Source organism: Balaenoptera physalus (assembly GCF_965194825.1).
Source record: "Balaenoptera physalus genome assembly, chromosome: 8".
In the NCBI taxonomy this organism is placed as follows: Eukaryota; Metazoa; Chordata; class Mammalia; order Artiodactyla; family Balaenopteridae; genus Balaenoptera; species Balaenoptera physalus.
In genome coordinates this window covers 1,640,772-1,664,240 of record NC_138887.1, presented here as the reverse complement: position 1 = coordinate 1,664,240, position 23,469 = coordinate 1,640,772, and the positions used below count along the sequence as shown (strand labels likewise).

General features: G+C 46.2%; 1 protein-coding gene across 3 annotated transcripts in view; it reads right to left on the bottom strand.

The window, feature by feature from the left end:
- Positions 1–23,469, bottom strand: part of VWC2 (von Willebrand factor C domain containing 2) — a 129,241-nt gene that overhangs the window by 89,350 nt on the left and 16,422 nt on the right. For 2 of the 3 annotated variants that reach the window (XM_082471442.1, XM_082471441.1), the window contains exons 3-4: positions 6,692–6,821; positions 3,580–3,729 (exon numbers count right to left, since the gene is read on the bottom strand). In XM_082471442.1, coding sequence (XP_082327568.1) covers positions 3,580–3,729; positions 6,692–6,821 — 280 coding nt within the window. The remainder of the gene's footprint in view (positions 1–3,579; positions 3,730–6,691; positions 6,822–23,469) is intronic. The other variant, XM_082471443.1, reaches the window with a different exon arrangement.

Genomic DNA, 23,469 nt, shown 5'->3' with positions numbered 1-23,469 from the left:
TGGTTGCCAAGGGGGAGGGGGGAGGGAGAGGGAAGGAGTGAGAGCTTTGGATTAGCAGATGTAATCTAGTATATACAGGATGGATAAACAACAAGGTCCTACTGTACAGCACAGGGAACTATATTCAATATCCTGTAACAAACAATAATGGAAAAGAATATAAAAAAGAATATATATATAAAACTGAGTTACTTTGGTGTACAGAAGAAATTAACACAACATCGTAAATCAACTGTACTTCAATAAAATTGAAAAAAAAAAAAAGCACACTGAACCAAGAAAAAGTATACCATATGGCTTATATCAGCAAGTTACAAAATCACTGTGATTAGATTTAAATTCTCTTCATTTTAGTTTTTTTTTAACATAAAAAATAAGGCCAATAATAAACAATTCTACACCTCCAGAGACTGTAAATTGGAATGAGAAAAAAACTTTATTTAGGTATTATTTTTTAGGAAAACTGCTTATTAGGAAGTCATTTCCTCTGGGGCGTTTCTCTGTGTAGGTAATATTTATTAAGTTTCTCTTTTCTGCTTTGGCTGCTAGAAAACTTATTGTCAACTCTGCAGACTGTCTTTAATGAGCTGTTATGAAACACAGGGTGATGGGAGCATGTATCTGTACTAACATTTTCTCACTTGCCATTCAACAGTCATTTTCTCTCTGCCTTGAGATTTCAATTTTTAAAATATTACATACTACATATTTCTATAAACTCTAAAATCTCTAGAAAAACAACAAAAATGCATCAAAATCTCAAAAAGATCTCATTCATGCCTAAAGCTGCACAGCTTCACTGTGTGCTTCTCTTATTAAACTTGACTGGGAAGAAAAATCAAAAAAAAGTGAGAAAATGAGCACCTCAAAGCAGTGGTTCTCCAAGGGTGGTCCCAAGACCAGCAGCACCAGAAATACCAAGGGAGACACATATTAAAAATGCAAATTCTCAGGCTCCAGGCCAGACCAACTGGATCAGGAACTCAGGGGAGGGGGCACATCAGTGAATCTGTGTTATAACAAGTCCTGGAGGTGATGCTTACCAGAGTTGAGCTGGGTGAACCCTGCCTCCTGGGCTCTGGGATCCCAGAAGAGCACGATACCTGCATGAGATCTGGATGTACCCAGCGACCTCCGTTCTCCCTGCATCTGCAGCCCCGTGTCCTGGGAAGTTGGGTCATCATGAGGGAGAGTCTAGAATGACACGGGGGAGTGCAGCACTGAAGGGGACAGAGACGTGTCCACACCGTGAGGGAAGAATACAGAAGAGGGGTTTGTGTGGGCTGCATGTCTGTGTCATGCACGGGGCTCCAGAGCACAGGAAGTCTAGAAAACCCCATGGGCCTCTATGGGTTTGTGTGTCTGCAACCCTCTATGGCATCCTAGCTCTTCAAGGTGCATAATGGTATATACTTAGAAGGACCTCAGCTTCTACAGGCTTAATGAAAAGATTTCAGAGTTATCAAAGGCACCAGTACAGGGTTTGAAAAGGCACTCTCTCAGGGAAGATGAAAAGATGTGTAATCAAGGCTGGCCTTAGAAGTCAATCAAAGGAAATTACAAAAATTTCACTTGTCTATCTTTTAAAGAGACTACCCATATTTTTAGCAGCTTTATCGAGGTATATTTTAAACACCATAAAACTCACCCCTTCTAAGTGTACAATTGAATGATCTTAGTAGTCAACCCAGTTAATAAACATTCTCTCACCTCAGTAAATTCCCTCCTTCCCATCTGTGATTAATTCCCCTCTCTGATCCTAGCTCTAGGCCACTACTGAGGGGCTTTCTCCTTGTGTAAATTTGCCTTCTCTAGACATTCCAAATAAGTAGAATCATACAATATGTGGTCTTTGCAACTAGCTTCTTTCATTTAGGATGTTTTTGAGGTTCATGCATTTTGTAGCATATATTTATCATTTGCTGATCTCTTTTTATTGGTGGATCTCTATTGCGTGGATATAATCACGTTGTTTATCCATTCACCAGCTGATGGACATTTGGGTTATTTCTATTTTTTTTTGGCTATGAAGGATAATACTGCTATGAATATTTACCTACACACCTTTGCATAGACATGTGTTCAGTTTCCTGGGATTGAATTCCAGGATGGAATTGCTAGGACAGATAAAATTTTTTGTTTCACTTTTTAAGAAAATGCCAAACTGTTTTCCAAAGCACATGGACCATTCCCACCAGCAATGCTTGAGGGTTCCAGTTTCTCCACATCTGTGCCAACACCTGATGTTGTCTATCTTTTTGATTAGAACCATTCTAGAGGGGGTGTACTGGTATCTCACTGTGCCTTTAATTTTTATTTCCCTAAGGACCAAGGAGGTTGAGCATATTTTTATGTGCTTATTTACCATTTGTTTACCTTCTTCGCTGAATTGTCTGTTCAAATCCTCTCTCCATTTTTTACTGGGTTGTTCATCTTCTTATCAAGTCTTTTGATCTTTGAGACAGTACCACAGTGTGTTAATCACTTTTACAGTATACATTTTACAGCTTTGTTGTTCTTCTTCTGTATTTCACTGGCCAGTTTTTAACTTGTCTTTCCATGTGGATTTTAAAATCAATTTGGTAATTTGCACAAAAAAAGTCATTGTATTTTTTTTTTTACTGGAATTATGCTGAATACATAGATTTTATTTATTTAATAGAATAATTTGAGGCTGCTGACATCTTTACATTAGTGAGTTTTCCAATCATGAATATTGTCTATCCTTCCATTTACTGAGGATTTCTTTAATTTCTCTCAATAAAGCTTTAAGATTTTTAAGGGTGGCAATCGTCCAGTTTTGTTAGATTTACTTCTAATTATTTGGTATGTATGATGTTATTTGAAAGAGTAGTTTTTAATTCATTTATATTTGTTTGTTGCTGGTATCTAGACATACAGCTGATTTTTACAAATTGATTTTGTAAAACAAACTTGGTATAATCAAGTATTAATTCTGATATTTGTAGTTTCCTTTATTTTTTTTATGGACAAGATCATGTCATCTTAAATAATGATCAAGTGTTTCCACAAGATTGGTATTATTTCTTTGGTAAAAATTTTGTAAAAATGTAATGTTGAAGCCATACAACGGGAGTAGGCTTTTCCTTGTGAGAAGGATCTTGATATGAATCACACACACACACACACACACACACACACACACACACACACATCATTAAGTGCTGTCCAACTCACTACATGTGGTTTAATTATGATCTTATCCTACTGTCTCAAATATACAAGAGAAAAACAAAAACAACCATGTCTAATTCTTAGTGCTTCTCACATGTTTTCCATGAAAGTGCTTCTAATAATTTGAAGTCTCCATATTTATCTTAAAAATTTCATAAAATTTTTCATTTTCCCCCAAAAATAGCCATATTCATTTTCTGGTGGAAATAAAGTTCTAAATAACTACCATCAAGTAGTACTGAATACTTCAGGGAGATATACAATCTCTATACTCAGTGCTTTTGTGCTTTTGGTGTTCATATTCGCCCTCGGGTATAGTATTCCACGTTGGAGAATCAGCGCTAATCCCAACAAGGCCCTCGTATTTCAACATCAATGTCTTACATTTGTCAGTTTCCTTCCTTTGAATGTTTAAAGTAAGGTAAGGTGCACACATGCAGGATGGAAGTCTTCTGATCTCCGGCTTGAAGGGAATGTGTGCTGTGAACGTGAGGTTCATCTGAGGTACACCAGCACCAGAGAAAACCTGAAATCCTGAAAGTCAATAGAACACTCACTGTTTGTATCAGTAGGAAAAATCCGAAAACCAGTCCTGAAGAAAAGAAAATCCTTGGGAGATTGATCTATACAAATCAACAAAGTGACTATTTTAAGTTGTATGTGATTTGTGATCATTTATTTATATTCCAGGCATTCTTGATTTCAAACTTTTGTTCCTTTGATGCAAGTGACTTTGGCAGCTTGCAACTGAATCGTGATTTTCCTTTCCATCCAAGCTAAGTCTATCCAAGCATTTAATTTTACAAGGCGTCACTTTTGATGTCCTGTAATCTGTGATCTATCAGATGCATAACTTTTTCTTATTGAAAACATTGATTTTTGTGCACAGCAGTAGGATGATGCACTAATGTCAATTATTCACTAATCTCAACCAATTATTACAGGACGTTCATTTCTGAGAGAAACTGTTCTCATTTTTCAAGCAAATTTTTCAGTAAGAATTCCGAACACCATTTGCCCTGTCAAGGTCAGAATACCCTACAGCTAGAGACAGATGAAAGACAGATTATATCTAGTGAATACGTTATAACAAAACTTGAGTACTTACATGATTAGACATTTAAATTTATTTCTGGGTGTATTCCTGAAAATAAAAAGTTGTTGCTGTTTCGATATAATTGGATCAAACCTTTGAATACAAATCCTTTTGTATCCTGTAATCTTTCTTAATCTAGTTTTAAAAAACCATATTTATCCTCCTTCTAAGAATCTTTAATACAATACCCCCAATCCTGCCTTATTTCATTCTATGCTGTCTCTCAAAGTGTAAAGGCAATGGCAGAGCATTTAGAAGTTTGCTATCAGGGCAACAACCATCTCTCTCCCCAAACCATCAGTGCAACATTAAAACATTCTGTGAATCTCTGACTATACCGTATTTATACAGGTTTTACTTTTGAACATTGTTTGATTATTCAAACAATAAAATTATATCTTAATGTTAAAAACTGAATCAAACAGAAATAAGTGACTTTAAATCTTTATAAAATTTTAACATATCCACACATGATAAAAAATTAATTCAAATAATTTCTAAGTTCTCTAACTCTATACCCTAAGTGGGATATATCTTAAGGGCAAAAAGAACTGCAAAAAAATCTTGAACTTTAACCTGTAGGTTTCATGCTGGTTGCGGTATAAATAGAAGGTATCCTGTGTGTATCATGAAAAAGAATAAATAAGCAAATGTATTGACAGTGTTAGGTTATATACAGAGATAGGGAGAGATGGGGACAGAGACAGAGCTCAAAAGAGATAAAGCAAATAAAACGGCAAAATGTGAATACTAGGTAAATACAGCGAAGGGTATACCTCTGTTCTTTGTGCTATTTATCAACTTTTCTGTAGGTTTGAAACTTTTCTAAAGTTTCGGGGATTGAAAAAATCCTCAAGGATGGAAATCATGTCTTTCCATCTTCTGTAAACATAGAAATGAGGATTCCCTGACTGTCTAAGGCCAAAACTTTGTTGTTGTTGTTTTTTTGTCCTAACTGACAAGAGTGACACAATATCTTGCATACTTAAGATGCCAACTATTTGAGCCACTTACATTCAAGCCATTCACTAAGTTATCATTGACTCGGGAAGGCTCAGTCATGCCGCCACGTGCAGCGTGCCGCGTGCCGCGTGCTGCAGCCTGGACCTCAGTCGTTGTGGTCAGTCATGCCGCCGCGTGCCGCGTGCTGCAGCCTGGACCTCAGTAGTTGTGGCCTCCTCACCGACCCCAGGCACCAGCGCCCCCTCCCCACGCTTACTTCACTCCACACCGCCGGTGGAGATGCTGCCACTGTCCTGTTTCCACAGAAGCTTCACGTCCTCTTCTACTGATTCCTTTCAAGACCTTTAAAATTTCTCGTGGTGAAATCTGGGTATCTGCGTGCACTTGGTGAAAGGCATCCGTGGAACCTCACAGCCCACACAGTGGGCATGACTGCAGAATCTCAGAATTGCCGCAGACACTAATAGTGGCCCGGTGTAACCATCAGCCACTGACAAAGCCCACACCACACGGCCTGATGTCCAGCAACCCCACAGAAGATGAGCTGGTAACCTCACAGGTGAGCCCCTCCTGTCTCTGAAACGCTCAGGCCATGGAGTTGCCTTCATCTTTTTGAGACACTCTGCCCTGGCTTCGCCCTAGCACCGTGGCCTTGGGGCCACACAGAGACGGCCCAACCCTCTCCCAAGGCAGGACCCTCATGTACTTGAAGATGTGCTCTCATGTCCAGAGTCTGCTCTCTTCCAAGCTGCGCTTAACTGCTTCATCCAACCACCATCCTGAGCCGCAGGTCTTCATCCCATCCTCCCTGGGAACCCACTCTTCTCAACACTCTCTTAAAGTGATACCCAGATGCACGCAGCATCCCAGGTACAAAGTACTGATCCTTTAGGATGAGGAAACACCCTCCCTTGCTAACCAAGGCCATCCTGCCATTTTCTTTCATAAAGCAGACAAGGCTTTTGATCGCCCCCAGGCTCTCACTGGGAGTAAAAGGGGGTTCTCTTCCTGCCGAAGTTGCTTATGAAAAATATTCAATGATGTTTCACATTTAAACCACTTAGTAATGAAAAGTAAATGAGTCCAACAGTCATGTTTGATTTGTCTCGGAAAGAGAGAAACTGCTTTGCAAGAACAAACAAAGTTAAATTAAAATAAGCGACTCTCTTCAAGAGTGGAAATTGAATTTTCCCCCAAAGAACTAAACGTGTGTAAAACACTGTGCTGACACCGATAAGAGAGAGCAGGGCTTCCTGGAGCCCAGCTCCGGCGGGTCCCCGGGGCCCAGAGGGCAGGAACCCGCGTGCAAGGGCGTGGATGCAAATACTGAAACTCACATGCATCCTGCAGTGCCTTCGGCACTGCATCCCGTGCTTCATCGGCGGGAAGCGCGCAGGGACCCCTGCGTGATCGCGGGCCGGACGCGCGTACACCTACCGTTTTTGCAGATTGGGCAGCACTGGTCGGGCTCGTACACGGGGTCCACGCACTCGGTCTGTGGACACGCGGACACCGCGCACAGCACTTCCCCGCTGGCCTCGCAGCGGCACCGCTCGCACGGCGACACCTGCAACACAGGCCACGGTCAGGGCGGTGTCTCCATCCTCGGCCCTGAAAGTCACACACTAAACAGCCCCAGGGTCCCAGAGCGTGAGGACGAGGCTGGGGTAGAGCAGGCTCCCCCGGGGGGAAGGGGGGCACACCGATGGGGCCTGGGACGCTCACTCCCTCCCAGCTCCACACCTGAGCCTCTGTATTTTTTTTGTTTGTTTTTTTTTCTGTATTTTTATCAACCCACACAGTGAGCTTCTTTATAAGCTTTCTGTTGAAGAAAGGGTTTTGTTTCTTAAAAAATTAAATAACGCGTCATACTGAATTCTTGCCCACCCAGGCATCCTGCAGGTGAACCCCTTTCCCACAGCTCTGCCCAGGGCCACCCACCCAGCCAGCCTGGCCCACGCCCAGCATCTCTGCTGTGACAAGACAGCAGAACAGGGCAGGAAGGGCGGGGTAAGGGAAGGAGAAACGGGGGGCTTCTCAGGGCCGGGGACCCGGCGGGGAGCCCTCCCAACGTGATCTCATGTCAGTCTCATGGCAATACTAAACACCCCTACTAAGATGATCGCCCTAGTTTCTGGCGTGGAAACTGAGACCCAGAGGCATCAGGCCACCGGCTGTGAGCAGACCTTTCATCAGAGACAGGGCTCCAGCTCGAGTCCAAGGCCTCTCAGGGGTCATCACCCAGTGTCACCATGGCCTTCATCTCCAGGCTCCAACTGGCCTCGATGCACTTTCCAGCCACTGGCCCCAATTCTACCTTTCTGGATGGCTCCAATCAAGCATAATGGCCATTCCTGGCAATGCTAGACACTGCCAACAAATCCTCCTGTAGTAACTCAGGCAGGTCGTGATGGCGATGATTTCTTTCTTCCTGGAAACCACCCACAGAGTGGTTTTTCATCTGGGTTGACCCATGACAAAGCAGAAACAGCACATGTGGACCCAGCAATCAGAAGCTGTGATGTGGAAATACGTGCTTTAAAGGACAGTGAGGATGGGACGGGGGGTGCCAAACAGTTTTCTGGGCAGGGAGGCCCCACTCGACTTTTGCGTACAACACGAGTGGCATGACCATCACTACACAAACAGCACTCTCGATGCCCCCTTGGTCTATACCGTGCAAAAACCCCAACCACAATCTCCACCAAGCGGCCTGGTTACTGCATGAAGCAAACGCTCAATTTGTACTTAAAGGCACTAGACCACTGTCTGGCTGGGAGTCACGACTTAGGGGTGTGTGTGTGTGTGTGTGTGTGTGTGTGTGTGTTCACGCTTAGAAAGTAACAAAAGAAAGAAAACACTGAAAAAAAAAAACTTTAGAGTGGCCCGGGACAAAATCTTGACCTGGTCTGCATTGTAGCCTTAGAAGTTAAAATCAATCTTACAACAATGTAAAGGCACGTTTTTGAGAGGCAGTGCTGGCACGAGAAGGTTCTCTCGCTACCCTAACAAGCGTCTCTCTGCCCCCGCTCTCCTCCTGTCCTTGTCTCCTACCAGTTCTCTTTTCAGCCTGTAGCATCCTTGTGTCCAGGGTGGGTTTACTCAGCAAGCAGGATAAGAAAAGGATTCGGAATTTTAAAAGCAGAGACCCACAGTTGCACAGGATGTAACCGAGCAGGACCCTATGGGTCCTTCCCAGAATAGACCCTCACCCATGTCCTCAGCCTGTCTTTTGTCTGTAGAAAAACTTTAGCCAAAGAGTAAATTTAATCAGAGAAGTGAGAAAATGCAGCAAGAAAGGAAAACAGTCAAGCAAGACAAAATAATACTTTAGCCGTTAAACAAAGTCAAGGACCTTTATTTTAGTTCCTCCTCAAGGCTTATAGACAATATTCTGAGCCGTGTCCTTTGAGCTGTTTTGCAGATACTGACATCCCCACCGGGTGGGAGAAGTTAGCTGCAAGCTGCCCACCAGCACGGAGACCCCAGACCAACTGGAACCAGGAGGTTGATGATGCCGACTCCCGATGACCTCACCAGCAGCCAATCAGAAGAATGTCCACGAGCTGACCACGCCCTGCTTCTGGAACACTGTAAGACTCCTCACTACCCCCTCCAGGGCGGGACACACAGTCTGGAGGGCACTCGCCCGCTGGGTCAGACGGTGGGGAGGCAGCCCCTGCCCCGGGTGAGGTGAGGACAGTCGCATCTGGAGGGCTGGATAGTCAGGAAGGAGCAAGAGGGCCGGGGATGACTGAGGTCAGTCCGCAAGAAAGGGGCACGGCCCTTCCTGTTCTGGAAGGCTGTGGGCAGACCCTTCATCAGAGACAGGGCTCCGGCTCGAGTCCAAGGCCCTTCCCACCCCCTCCCTGCTCTGCAGGAAGCAGGAAAAAGCCCCACTTCGGTTTGGAATTTGAAAGGCAAGAAGGGCCCTTCTGTCCTGTCCCCAGGACAGGGCTTCAGGAGCACAACAAAGGTGCAACTTCAAATCAGAAAGGCATCATCACAGGCCCCGAGGAGCCCCTCCTGCCCGCTTCCTGGGCAGGCCTGCCAACTAAACCCTCCTTCCTGCTCTGGGCCTGAAACATGGCCCTCTCCCACCACAGAGCCATGCTCAAACCACACAAGCAGCCGGGACTGCTAATTTCTGAAAGGTCTGCAACGTGATCAAAAATTGAACTGTGGGTTTTACTATCACTACACATTGGGAAATCCTGCTTCAACTATGTGGGGATTTGTTTACTTCTCAAAAATCAGAGCTGAGGCTTAGAGTCGGGGTCACGAGTGTGTGTGTGTCCCTCCCCGGCCTCAGCTCCCGGCCCTGCTCTGCCTGCCCCAGCCCACTCGTGTGGCTGGGATCCACCCCACACCCCATGGTAGCAGATGGGGCAGCCGGCGCCGGCGTCTGGGGCCCTGGTGGGAGGTCGGCCTGCCCAGGCCCTGATTGGATTCCACATGCTGCTCTGCTTCCAGGCACCAGGTCTGAGCGCCACCCAAGCCGAACAGCCCTCAGATACCAGCTCAAGCACCAGAAGGCCTCCTGTCAACCCATGTTCTTTGTCCTTCTGTGCAAACCGAAGGTAAGAATGCCCAGTGCATTGCTGGATCTGCGAGCAGGAACATGAGCTTCTAAGGTGTGTTTCTGCAATCCCGCCTGCTAGCAATAGCCACCTACACCTTGTATAACACGCCTAATGACAGAAATGCCATCCTCTGCAATCTTCCAGTTACAAATCAAGTTTTGTACAGAGCTTAGATGAAGCACCTAGTGGAACACCAGGCATTTGAAGAAGAGGAGCCATTCTCAAGGTACCCACTATGGGCTGGAGTAGTCAACCGTTGTGCTGGAGAAAAAGAGCACAGTCTTGCAGAATTGGGAGGGAGAGTAAAGAGGAGCTCTGTGCTATTCATTCATTCATCCCAGTCCTGAGCCCAGACTGATGAGACCCACTTGTGCTAGTTCCAGGAAGGTGGGAACATGGGTGATGGCTGGGGGACGGAGGGGGAGGGGTTAGGAAGACTGGCGAAGGGCCAGCGCCTGGACCAGCCTCGGATCCAGGTACGGATGCTGAGGGCTCTCACTGGCCCCCTCTGCTTTCGGACTCACCCCAGTGACTGTGGCTTATGAACGACAGTGCTGCAAAGTGGATCTAACCTGAAGCAAAACCATGAAGAACAGACACGTCTGAGCATGTTTTCCACGGAGCAGCCGTGAATACAAAGTGCACAGCAGAGGTGAAAGAAAGATCTTAACTTGATGGTAGCTAAAGTATTTGCATAACTAGTTAGACCCTCAGAATGCTCAGTAATGATATACATGTCTGTATCACATGTACATGGGCAGTAAGGACTGTAAAACACATACTGAGCCTGCTTCTAAACAACTAAGTAGGAACAAGCAATATAATGTACATGGGAAACAGTTCTCAGGTGTAGAATGAGGCCTTCCTAATGGATCCTGCTTACATTCAGGGCCTCATACGTAAAGGATCTACATGAAGTAAGCGGTGGTTTGGGAGGAGCTTCTATACGAGTTGTTTGTTAACAGTTGTATTTTATCTCATATATTTCACATTTATGGACTCGGGTGCAGTTAGATATCTATCTATAAGGAGCTTTGCCTTGTGTCATTTCATAACCATGAGAAGGACCAGGCTCTGAAATACAGCAGAAGGCAGGTTGAATTTGAATCCCACTCTTGTCTGTGTCCCAAATGTCTTTCCACTCTGGAAGGCAGAAACTTATTTCATACATGTACTCTTTCTTGTCTGATTTCTTTCACTCAGCATAGTTATTTTGAGTTGTGTCTGTGCTGTATCCTGTCATTCCTTTTTGACAATATTCCATTGTATAGACACGTTACAGTTTGTTTATCCATTTACTTGTTTATGGACATTTGGGTTGTTTCTAGTTTGGGGCTGTTACCCATAAAGCTGCTATGAAAATTCATGCACAAAAAAATAAACTAATTTCCAGACACTTCCTCCTGCTCTATCCTGCCTACACAGCTGCACCTTCCACCACCCAGCAGAATGCCCACCTACTTGGGAAGGCCAACATACTTTTCTTAAATCCAGCTTCAACACATCTTTCTGTCCTGTGCTGCCAGAAAAGGCCAGTGGCCTGGGTGAGAACTCAAAGATGCCTCGTGTCACCTGAATCCTGCTCTCTGACGAGCAACCACCGTTATATTTCCAATCTGGAACTTCATCCTGTGGCTGCTGGCGTGGGTGCCATGAAACCCCACTAATTCCAGTCTGAATGCAGATGCCTCCTCAGGAACAGACAAATGAGAGGCATGAAAATCCCAGCACAGCTTCCCAAGGAATTGTAATGTTTTCATAGATGCGATTAATTTATGAGCTAAGAGGTGTCAGCCCAGACCTTTCCCAGTTAAACCCATTCCACCTAAAATAAAGTCTTCTCTCCATTTCTCTATTTTGTCCATCACCAGAGAGGTTCCGTTTATGTTTCTAACCCCCATAATGTTGGATTCTACAAGGACACAAACTAAGATTAACATGAAAACAAAGAGAAACCCTGAAATCCGGGCTTCCCTCTCCCTCCTCTTTCCCAGTTCCTCGATCCTCCCCCCTTCCTTCGAATCTGCATAAACCCTGGACCCCTTGAATTCCTCCGGGCGTGTTGGCCAAGAGCACTGTGTCCTGTCACTGAGAGCCCGGCTCCCAGCCTGCAGTCAGCTGCCAACTAGATTCAGTGCAACTCAAGGGCCAGGGCGTGTCATGTCTCTGTCACATTCAGGATGATTATAGCAACTGAGCTGGTGCAAAACGCTGCACAGGCTCAATAAATATTGACTGAGTCAAGGAAGAAACCACTGAAAGACACAAGAGCTGAAATTAACTTGCACAGCACATGAGGAGAAACATAAAAAATGAAATCTACAGCTTTGCTTCAGGAAGGGCTGCTCACCACCGGTAAGGAGCTGCTGGAGGATTAGATACCCACACACGAGGCAAAGGAAGAAAGAGAAATCTTTCCATTATGAGGGATCAGGATGTGGATTACACATTTAATCCACAAATGTAAGAGAAGACACAGATGCTAGGATGATATAAACACGAAAGCAGAGGCTTTACAGAAGGGATCCGACAAGTGCATAAAGGGCATGGCTAGAAACAGGGTCCCTAAGGGCACAGCCTGAGATCAGGAAGCAAAACCTCGAGATTCTGGAGCAATCCAGTCCTGCACGTGGGGAGCAGGTGTCGCACCACCCTCTGCCTATTACATCTTTCCTAACTATTCTGCTCTGTGTGTCAGTGCTTCCTATATATCGCTAACATTTATAAGGAGTAGCTGAGGGCTCATACTCTCTTACTTACCCAGTGGACAAACTTCAAATCCAAAAGTGGAAGATATACGATGTGGACACACCCACCCTGCAGGCTGGGGATTAGGCACACGTGGTTCCAGGGCAGCGATAGAAGAGCAGGCTTCTCAGCCCCACCACCAAGCCCTCCACCCTCCACTGACCAATCCCATAGGCTCACAACCGAACAGAATCCTGTATTCTCGAAGAGAGATACAAAGACACACCCAAGTCGCTCACCTCTGTGCCCAGCCTGGCTGGGGAGCTGACACATAAAAAGAGAAACTAACAGAAAAGCAGGCAATGGCAGATGGCAGCTGAGCTGTGTGCATATTACGGCTTTGAAAGGCAAAGCTGTCTCTTTGAGTGGGAGGGAGAGGAAAGGGATCAGACTGGAATGTGGATAAGTCAGCTGGGGAGGATAGAGCAGGTGGAGAGGGGCACCATTGAGACAAGGAGGGGCCTCGCCGGCTCCACGGTTCCCTCCTGGGGCTGAGAACCTACCCCAAAGAGGCTTAGAAATCTAAACTGGAAAGCATAACGTTTCCCACCATCAGCAGAACTAAAAGAATTGTTCTACAACTAAAGAACAAGATCTCAGTGTTTGTGCATTTGAGTTTTTTTTACACATTATGACCCTCTTGTATAATTATTCTGAAAACTTCCAATTAAGAAACAAGTTGCCATGTACAGAGATAAATACGAATTTTAACATTTTTTTCCAGGAGTAATTTTTCAATAGTTCTCAAAATAAAAATCTAAAGTAAGTGTTTTAGAGTTTGGATACTATATCGTTTTATCATTTCATTTTTTTCTTTACCTCCAAAACAACAATCTAAGTTAAAGTTTTGCCATCAGATAATCTTCTTAAACCAAAAAAAAGAGAATTACTCTGTTTAAGCATATCTTCTCTCCCCAAAAAGGATGGTAACTTCTTTAATAACCTCTCTTTATTTTTCTGACGTTACATTTTAACAGGATAATGTTCATTTTATTTTAACAAAAATTTAATGTGATGAAATCAAATATCTGAAACTAATAAAAACAAAGAAAGGAAAAAAAAAAGAAAAAGAAGAAACAAGAGGCAGGAGCTAAAATCGCCCTTTGCTGAAAGCAGCCCTTGGCTCGGCCCTGATGACAAGCATCCTCCCAAAGCCACTGTCACATTTTTGTCACCAGATGGCGAAAGTGTCCTTCCAGCTGCTTAGTGTCTTCCCAAAAGTGCCCAGAGTCACACTGGTGCGTGCGTTGCACTTAAGGGGAATCCCCTTCTACTTAGCCCACAGGTCTCATTAGCGTCTGATAACCCAGAGCTGTGATATTTTGGAGCTGGAAGAAAACGCAGGAGCAATGCTTTTCAACTCTGCTTTTTTATGGGGTGCACACACACCCAGGGGTCGGGTGAATTGTCAAGAAACCCACACAGCAAGGCAAGGCAGCGGCCGGAACGCAGGGTCTGGTCAGGCCACTGGGCTCTGCTCACGTACCATCTTCATGAGTATGTCCTGGGCCACCCTGCCTGCTCTGACCACCCTCCCCTGACTCCCTGCAAGAAGCCTGGCAGGTGCTATGCAGGTCCCAGCTTTCTTTTCAACAGTCACCTCAGACTAAATCCTTTCCCAACCCTACTCAAGTCTCCTCAACCTGAAATATCTTAAACTAGAGCAAGGCTCTGTCTCCACCCTGGGAAGCAGCAGGGCCCTGCCCAGACACAGAGGCGCCCACCCAGCAGCCCATGTCTCCCAGGCTCCGCCCGCTGTCTGAGCTCCCGTTGTCCATCAGGGCCAGCAGGGAGGGCTCCAGCCCCTCCGTCCCCACCCCCCATCTTCCCTCCCATGGGAATAGCAGCCCCGAAGTGACATGAACCCGATCCACGGCCACCTTCCAGCCTCCAGCACAAGCCAATGGCCACGGAGCTACAGCAAGCTGCTGCTTTCTGCGCCTTCAGAGAAGATTCTGGTTTTGTTTTGTTCTTTTTGTCTTTCCACTGGCTGTCAGAGAACGGATTTGCACACAAAGGGACTTAATTAAGAACTGTCCCAGGAGCTGTCAGCTTCCAGTCTCAGGAAGAACACGACTCCACCACACACACACACACACACACACACACACACACACACACAGCAGATGAACAGAACAACAGTCTGACAACCCGACAAGGCACTGCTTTCTTCTCAGGCACCAAAGACTGACTTTTATAGTTTAGCTTGAGGCAGGACCCACTAATGTCTTTCAGATCCTCTTGTGAATAAAATTCCCTCAGATAAATATGGGTCATGCAGGAACTCACTTATGAGGGGAAAGGTGCAGGCAGTGTTTACATGGTGTATTTCACTTGGTGGCAAACAGATGAAAATGAAGAAGGGTGCTTCTTCTGGGCTGAAGACCTGGGGAATGTCCTGGAAGGGTGCTGACCTAACAGATCACACAGTCCGATCACATGCAGCAAAAACCTGCTGGCCTCCTGTTACAAACTGAATGCCCCCCCTAAATTCATATGGTGAAGCCCTCACCCCCAATGCAATGGGCTCTGGAGGTGGAGCCTTTGGGAGGTCATATGGGTTAGATGAGGCCAAGGTCACAAGGGTGAGGCCTTCGGCGGGTGGGATTAGTGTCCTTGTAAGGAGAGGAGGAGGGCCCTCTCCCCACCAAGTGAGGACATGGTGAGAAGGCGGCCGTGTACAAGCCAGGAGGCGGGTCCTCAGCAGAACCAGACCCTGCAGACACCTTGATCTTGGACTTCAAGCCTCCAGAACGAGAAGTAAATTTGTGTTGTTTCAGGCACCCAGTCTCGTACATTTTGCTCTGGCAGCCTGAGCTAAGACAGCACCTGCACCACCATTTCTGTGGTGGAGGCAAGTGTGTGCCCACGGTGGACCCGCCCCTGGCGCCCAGCCCTGGCCTGCTGCAAACAGAGCCGTGCAGAGAGGAGGAGGAAGGGCCAGCAAGGCTCGGAGTAACTCCAGGGCCACAGACAGATAGGCTTGGAGTGCTACCCTGGACCCTGGGCCCAGTCTCTCCTCCCACTTGGGAGTATGGGTGATGGTGAGATTTTTTTTTTTAATTAATTAATTTATTGATTGATTTTTGGCTGTGTTGGGTCTTCGTTGCTGCGCGCGGGCTTTCTCTAGTTGCGGCGAGCGGGGGCCACTCTTCGTTGCGGTGCGCAGGCTTCTCATTGTGGTGGCTTCTCCCGTTGCAGAGCACGGGCTCCAGGCGGGTGATCTTCAGTAGCTGAGGCACGAGGGCTCAGTAGTTGTGGCTTGCGGGCTCTAGAGCGCAGGCTCAGCACTTGTGGCACTCGGGCTCAGTTGCTCTGTGGCATGTGGGATCTTCCCGGACCAGGGCTCGAACCCACGTCCCCTGCATTGGCAGGCGGACTCTCAACCACTGTGCCACCAGGGAAGTCCAATGGTGAGATTTTGATGGAGTAGCCCTAATAGATACTTTGCCTATTCACAGATTTCTAAATTAAGACCTTAATAGGATGGATGTGATGCCAACTGGGCGTGACCACCTACACACTGGGGCTGAAGTGGGGGTGGGGAGGCCCTGGGGGCAGTTTTGTTAAAGCCAAACTCCTCTTAAAACATGGGAAGCTCTAAACCCTTTGTTTTAGAATCAGTATAAAAGATTAAGGATAAGTCATCCTTAGCAGAAAGAAGCAATGAAAAGGAAATGGTTTTCCTTTAACATATAAATGACTAAAAGTAACTGTCTTCCAAGAGTAGGCTTTTAAAAGATGGGTGTGAGGTGTGACGTGGGGATTGGTTCTCTCAGGGATCACAGATTCAGATTCTTTCAGGGATTCAGTCATGTAAGAACACGAGGCAGCGAACTAGGTGCATAATAGGGAGTGGTGGGGACTGCAGCAAACGGGGAAAACACTCAATGCATTGAAACCCATGTGCATATCTCTTCCTAATATAGACACACACACACATTCGCACACGAAGAAAACAAAACCATGCTGCTCCCTTTTGTCATTCTTCATTTGAGATGGCAGTAATAACGTTTAAACGCTAAGCAGGGAGCAGTGAAGGTGACCAGAGTGTAACTGAGCAGGACCCAGTGGGGACTCCCCAGGACAGACCACTCCCCATGTCTCTGCCTCTGGCGCCTCTCTGAAGTACCCAGATAACAGTATCTGATGCACATTTCCTGAGTTGTTTTGCAGATGCTAAAACCCTCACCAAATGGAAGATGTTAACTGCTTGATGACCATAAGCCCAGAGCCCCAGGCCTCCTGGAGCCTAAGGACTGATCATGTGAACCCCTGTGACCCTGCCCTGTTCCCTCACCAGCAGCTAATCCGAGAATTGTGCACGAGCTGATCACATACCCTACAACCCACCCCACTCCCTCACTTGGCTTTTAAAAATGTTTGCTTAAACCCTTCGGGGAGCTCGGGGCTTTTTACGGCATGAGCCACCAGTCTCCTTGCATGGACCTGCAGTAAACCTTTCTCTGCTCCAAACTCCGACGTTTCAGTTTGTTTGGTCTCACTGTGTGTCAGGCACACAAAATCGTGCTAACAAGAGGAGAGCTGAACCAGCTCCAGGAACAAGGCTCACCATTACCAACTAGGACGTGGCCACCTGGACACATCTGAGGTCGGAGCCTGGCTCCCATCAGCCTGCCTCGGCTGCCAATCACCCAGCAAGTGCTGGACCAGGGCGGGAGACCGGGGCACAGGCATCCTCGGCTCACACCTTTGGCCCCTGCACTTCCCCTTGAAGCTGAGCCTCTTCCAAAGCATCCTGACATTACAACAGGCCAGCCCAGCGGTTTCTCCAGTTAATGAGGTCCCTTTCCACAGTTAATGGGGTTTAAGAGACTGCGGGGCTCACTCACAAGAAAGGGATCCATCTCTGAGCTCAGATGCACCCCTGAGAGCTGACCACTCAATTGTGTCGGCCGCTGCGTGCTGTCACCCTGGAGCAAGATGAGCTTATCTCTTTGACTCCCTGGAGGGCACAGGAGGCCACAGGGGACTCTGCTGCAGGAGGTGACCTGAGCTGAGGGGTTGACATCACAGCACAGTTTATCCCTCAGGCCACCCGCGTCCCCTGTTCCTCACAGGCCCAGGGAAAGGCAGCAGCCTTGTCAGAATTCTTTCTTTTCCTACCCCACACTCTCTGACATTTCTGCCAAGTGTGACATGGCTGAACTACCAGCCTATTGAGGCGAAGGTGCTCAGGGGGGCCCTGCTCCACGTGGGAAGGGACCGCCAGCATCCTGGCCAGCTGGGGACTCCCTGCACTGCGGCCCCAGGGGAGAAAGCTGCCACGGTGACAGCCGTCCATTGGCCAAGGGCCCTGTGTCCCCAGAACATAACTGTCAACAATGAGAGAGCGTGACCGGGGACAGAGCTACGGCTCCTGACACCTTAACAGGAATGAATAAATATGAGTCATGGCTTGCTTGAAACTAATTTCATATTTTGTTTCAAGCCTTCTGAAACAAAAATATTGAGATACTTTTTCAAAAAATGTATGAACTTTAAAAGTAAAATGTAAGTAAGAAATTGTTTGTAAAGTTGGACCAGGGAGGTAGATATAAATGAGTGTAGCATGTCAACCTTTGACAAAAGCAAGGACATGATACAGAAGGGCCAACCTGTCTGGTACGGTGTATGTTAGTATTTATTTCTGAGCTGCTTCAGGAGCAGGGGGCATATCACTTAGAAGTGGTCTGAATTTTCTTCCAGGAAGGGCAGAACAGTTGGCCATGGCCTACTGGAGCTTGGTGCCACCTGTGACCTGTAGCCCTGGACGACAGAAGGAGCCTTTGAAAATGTTCACCTATTTCAGAATTTGGCCTAAAGCTGCACCAGCTCCCCAGCGATCATTTTTTTCCAAGAACATTTAAAAGTTGTATTTAATGGCATCTCCTGTCTAAGGACAAATTTCACAGCTCAAAATTCAGTGCAGGACACACCAACCCCTGCAAGGCACGGGAACATGAGCTCCACCACCAGCTCGGCTGTCACCACCCTGGAGACCCCCACTTTTGTAATCAGCAGTCGGGGATCTCAGCCCCAGCACCCTTGATATTGGTTGTTGGGCTGCTCTGTACCCTGTAGGATTCCAGCAGCCTGTCTGGCCTCCGCCCACCAGATGTCGGTAACATCTGCCCACCCCAGTTATGACAACCACAAACGCCTCCACATGTGGCCAAAGCTCCCCCGTAGGGACAATGTGGACCCCAGGTGAGAACTACTGATCTGCAAGTTAGTGAAGGCTGGGTTTTGATCCCTTCTTTCTTAACTCTGTGCCTCTGCTTCTGGGATCCTGTTTTGCTTCCTGGATTTCAACCTTTAGATTGCATCTGGAACTTCTTTTAGTAAAGGTTTTTTGGTAGTATGCACTCTATTTTTGTTGAAAAATATTTTTTTCAGGCTCATTACTGAAAGATAGTTTTGCCAGGTACATAAATTGAATTAATGCTTATTTTCTCTTTGTTCTTTAAAGATGTTCTTCTACAGCTTTGGGTTTTTTATTCCTTTTTTCTTGGCCACGCCATGTGGTTTGCAGGATCTTAATTCCCTGACCAGGGATTGAACCCATGGCCCCTGCAGTGGGAGCACGGACTCTTAACCACTGGACCGCCAGGAAAATCCTGGCGGAAATTTTCTGTTCTTGACGAGATGTCATGGGTCAGCCTAGTTACTGTTATTTGCAGGTAAAGTCTTTGCTCTGTGGTCCCTCTTAAAATGTTTCCTTTCTCTCTGGTGTTCTGCAGTCTCACTAGGTGTGGTTTTATACATATACATACATATATATATATATATATATATATATATATATATATATACATATATATGTGTATATATACATAAATATTTTATATAGACTTAATATATGTGTGTGTGTGATATATATACACACACACATACATATATCTTTCTTTAGATTCACTGGGATTCCTGAATCAGGAAATAGGGGTCTTTCAACTAGAAAGTCTCCGGCACTATCTCTTCATCTTCTCCACATTCTCTGCTACTTCTTTCAAAATTCTAATTGGATGTATGTTAGACCTTCTTTCTCTATCCTCCATGTACCAAAACATTTCCTTCCTATGTTCCATCCGTGCACCTGTGTTTCATTCTGGGCAACTTCTTCAAATCTACCCCCAGATTCACTAAATTATCTCACAACCTGCACCTATCATCCTGTCAAATCCTCCCCTTGAAGATTAGTTCCAATTACTGTAGCATTCCTTTATACAGGCTCTACGTGATTCCTTTCCAAAGCTGGCAAGTACTTGGTATATACTGATGTGGTTTACCCATCCACTTGATTCCCGCATTTATTTCTCTGTGCATAAAAAAATATTCTCATTTGTATCCCAACATCTGGGTCTGATCTGACTGCATTTGTCTCGGCTGACTCTTGTTTCTGATGCTCTTTCTTCTTGTGTGTAATTGTTATTTTGACATCTCATTCCTTGGAACCTTATTTGTGGGGATTCTCTGTGGCTGGAGAGTGTTCTTTGTCAGATACCTGTGGGCCCTGCCAGCCTGGGACCACTTTAAATAAAAATATTCCACATGGATTACCCAGAGCACTTAGGGAAGCATGACTAGGGGCTCCACATCCACAGCAGGGCAGGTGCAACTGCTGAGAGGGAAGCCTCCAGCTCCGCCCAGTGCTGAGGCCGTCCAGGGGGTGTGTCTACACTGCCCTCTCGCAGGACAGGCTCTTCCGGGGAATCTGCTTTTATGAGAGGTACCCTGATCTGACTCTCCCTACATGGGGCCCTGGACTTGTGACGTGGCCCAGCCTGGCCTCGAGTACCAAGGGTCCAGGCCCCGGGCATCAGTGGACACCCTAAGACAGCCTCCCCTGAAAGACTGACTTTCCTCTCTGGTTTCATACATCCACCTCTATGGACTAATTTCTCTTATTTTGTTGCCATTCCTGCTGTGCTTTTGAGAAGATGTGTTTTATTGGATGCGATCCAGGATTTCATGAGTTTTCTAAACAGTGGGTTTTCAGCCTATGAGTCTTCCATATTCCCAGGTAAAATCATTTCTGCCATGAGGGGAAATGCGCAGAGCCACACGGAATCTTAATTTTCCATTGCTATGCATTTCCACGGGCCTAGGGCTTCCCAGAGAGCTCGCAGGGCCACGGGCAGATGTCTGACATCATCCTTTTCTGCATCCATTCGAAAGGCACCCTCTGTCCTGGACGCACCCCAGTGCCCGACAGAAATAGAAGGAGAAGTGAGATCCAGCTGGCAGGATCTCAGCCTTGGAACAGATAAGCAGCAAGAAGGATTTCCGGCTACATAATCAGAACCTTGCCTTGAAGGATGGCTACAGGGGATGCAGACTTGAGCGGAAAACCATATCCTTTACTCAATCTCACAACTGCGCTATCTGAAACAGGCTCTGGTCTTTTCCCTAGAAAGCTGCCCCAGGATTCTTCTTCCTCTGTCATTTAAACACAAAGCATTAATAGCACTGGGATCTAGGTGAGGGGCCTCCACCTGCCTACCCTGCAGACCACGACCCCACCTGACCAACCTCTGGGCACATCACTCTCTATAGGGTCACTGCCCCTTGATTGGAGGGACCTGATGGTTTGTCACTGTATATCCAGGATGTAGCCCAATGCCTGCAAATATTTATTCAAAAAAGTATTTTTGAATAAATAAATGCAAGCATGAGCTTTCTGTTGGGACTTATCAGATCTGAGAAGGAAATACTTCTGGAAACACACAGCCCCCTAGAGTCACTCTCTAACGGTGAGGAAATTCACAGGCCATCTTGCTGGAGACCAAGCGCCGTGCTGGGGCAGGACTGCCGCTGAGATGCACAACTCCCCAGGCCACAAGAGCAGCAGGCTTTTGTTCTGCTGTTTGTGTGGAGCTCTGCAGGTTCTCATCTCTCTCATTTCCTTCTCATAACGAGAGAGACAGCAGCACCCTCTCCGCGTTTTCCCGCCCGCTAATAAGGAGGCTCTGAGTATTGCCCACGGGCACAGGGATGAACCAGAACACAAGCTCACGTCTTCAGAAGGTAAGGACTCTGTGCTCAAAGTTCTAGAAACTGATTGTCCACCCCAACTGAAGGACAGGACTGGAGAGCATGGCCAGGGTCCCTCCCTCCTCTGATGCCTCCAGCTTGTCTGATCTTGAAGAAGGTAGCCATTTTCTAGGGTGAAATTTATCCACTTGCAAACAGAGAGCATGACAAAGCCACATGGCTGCAGGACCCCGGGTAAGTCACGCCAAGGGAGGAGGTGGTCAGCTGGGGAGCCAGTGCCCTTCTCAAGGAGCAGCTCGGCCCTGGCAGACGGCTGCTGCCTGGGGCTCACCCCGTTCTCACAACAAACCAGCAATTGGAGTATTTGTAAGAACCTCTCACTTGTTAAATGTCTGCTCTATCACACAAACATCTGATGTGCCTTGAGCCAAGCAGAGCACCTTCCTGGGCCGGAGCTGGCTGTTGGGCCATCAGTCTGCCCCCGTGTGGGCCTGATGACCTCTGAGGTCCTACCCACGGTCGAGATCTGGTACCCGGTCCACTGCGTGCTGGAACCTCCCTCCTTGCCCTCAGGGAGCTCCTGGGATCAGTGCTCTTCTTCTCCTTACACCTCAAGATTTTATACTTTGAAGGCCACAGATACTCATTTTGTCCTCAATGGCTTGAGCAAAACACAACATAAGTCCACATAAACAAACACTTACCCAAATTGATTCAGCGTTTACCAGACACAAAGTGGGCCAGGCACTCCAGGCCTGTATAAGCCTTCCCTTTTCCAGGTACCAGAAATTCTCCCAGCCACACGCAAAATGCCCCTCCATCCCCACGGGATCAGGAAGGTAAAGAGGCAGAGTTGGAAGGAAGTGTCCAACAGACGAGGATTCAAATCCTGGCTTCCCCATCACTAGCTTGATGACTTTAGTCAAGTTACTTAACTGTTTTGAACCTGAGTTTTCTCTCCTTTAAAAAAAAAAATACCACCAGCTCATCAGTCTACTGTGTAAACCCCGCCCCCCAAACATATAAAACATATAAGCAATGGATGAATGTTGGTTTCCTTCTTCCCAACATAAAAGACTAAACGTTTAGGTTAGCAGATATTGGTCTTGTCTAAAACTTCCATAAGACATTTGGTCCACACCCAGAGGTCCTTGAAATTCGGTCCTATCCAAAGAGTCCATGCCAAATGGCTTTGGACAAGACCAAATATCAAGGACCTCTCTTCTTTTTTTATTACATATAGTTGACTTACAATGCTGTTAGTTTCTGGTGTACAGCAAAGTGATTCAGTATTATTTTATATTAGTATATATACTTTTTCAGATTCTTTTCCACTGCAGGTTTTTACAAGATACTGAATACAGTTCCCTGTGCTATACGGTAGGTCGTTGTTGATGATCTATTTTATATATAGTGGTGTGTATGTGTTAATCCCAAACTCTTAATTTATCTCTCCCCCTGCTTTCCCCTTTGGTAAGCACGAATTTGTTTTCTATGTCTGTGAGTCTATTTCTCTTTTGTAAAAAGTTCATTTGTATCTTTTTCTTGGATTCCACATATAAGCAATATAATACGATATTTGTCTTTCTCTGCCTGGCTTACCTCACTTAGTATGATCATCTCTAGATCCATCCATGTTGCTACAAAGACCTTCTGCTATGGACCAAATATCTTATGTAAGTTTTGGACCGGACAAAATGGTCTTGCAAATATCAAGGACCTTTTGGCAGAGATGGAATATCTTATGGACCAGAGGTTTTATGGAAGTTTTGGGTAGGACCAAATGTCCTGTGGGAACTTTTATAGCATTTGTCTCATACATGCAAATAAAGTACTGCATGGAACATGTAAAACAGCAGTCATTCACGTTAGGTTTCCCCTACCTGAGTC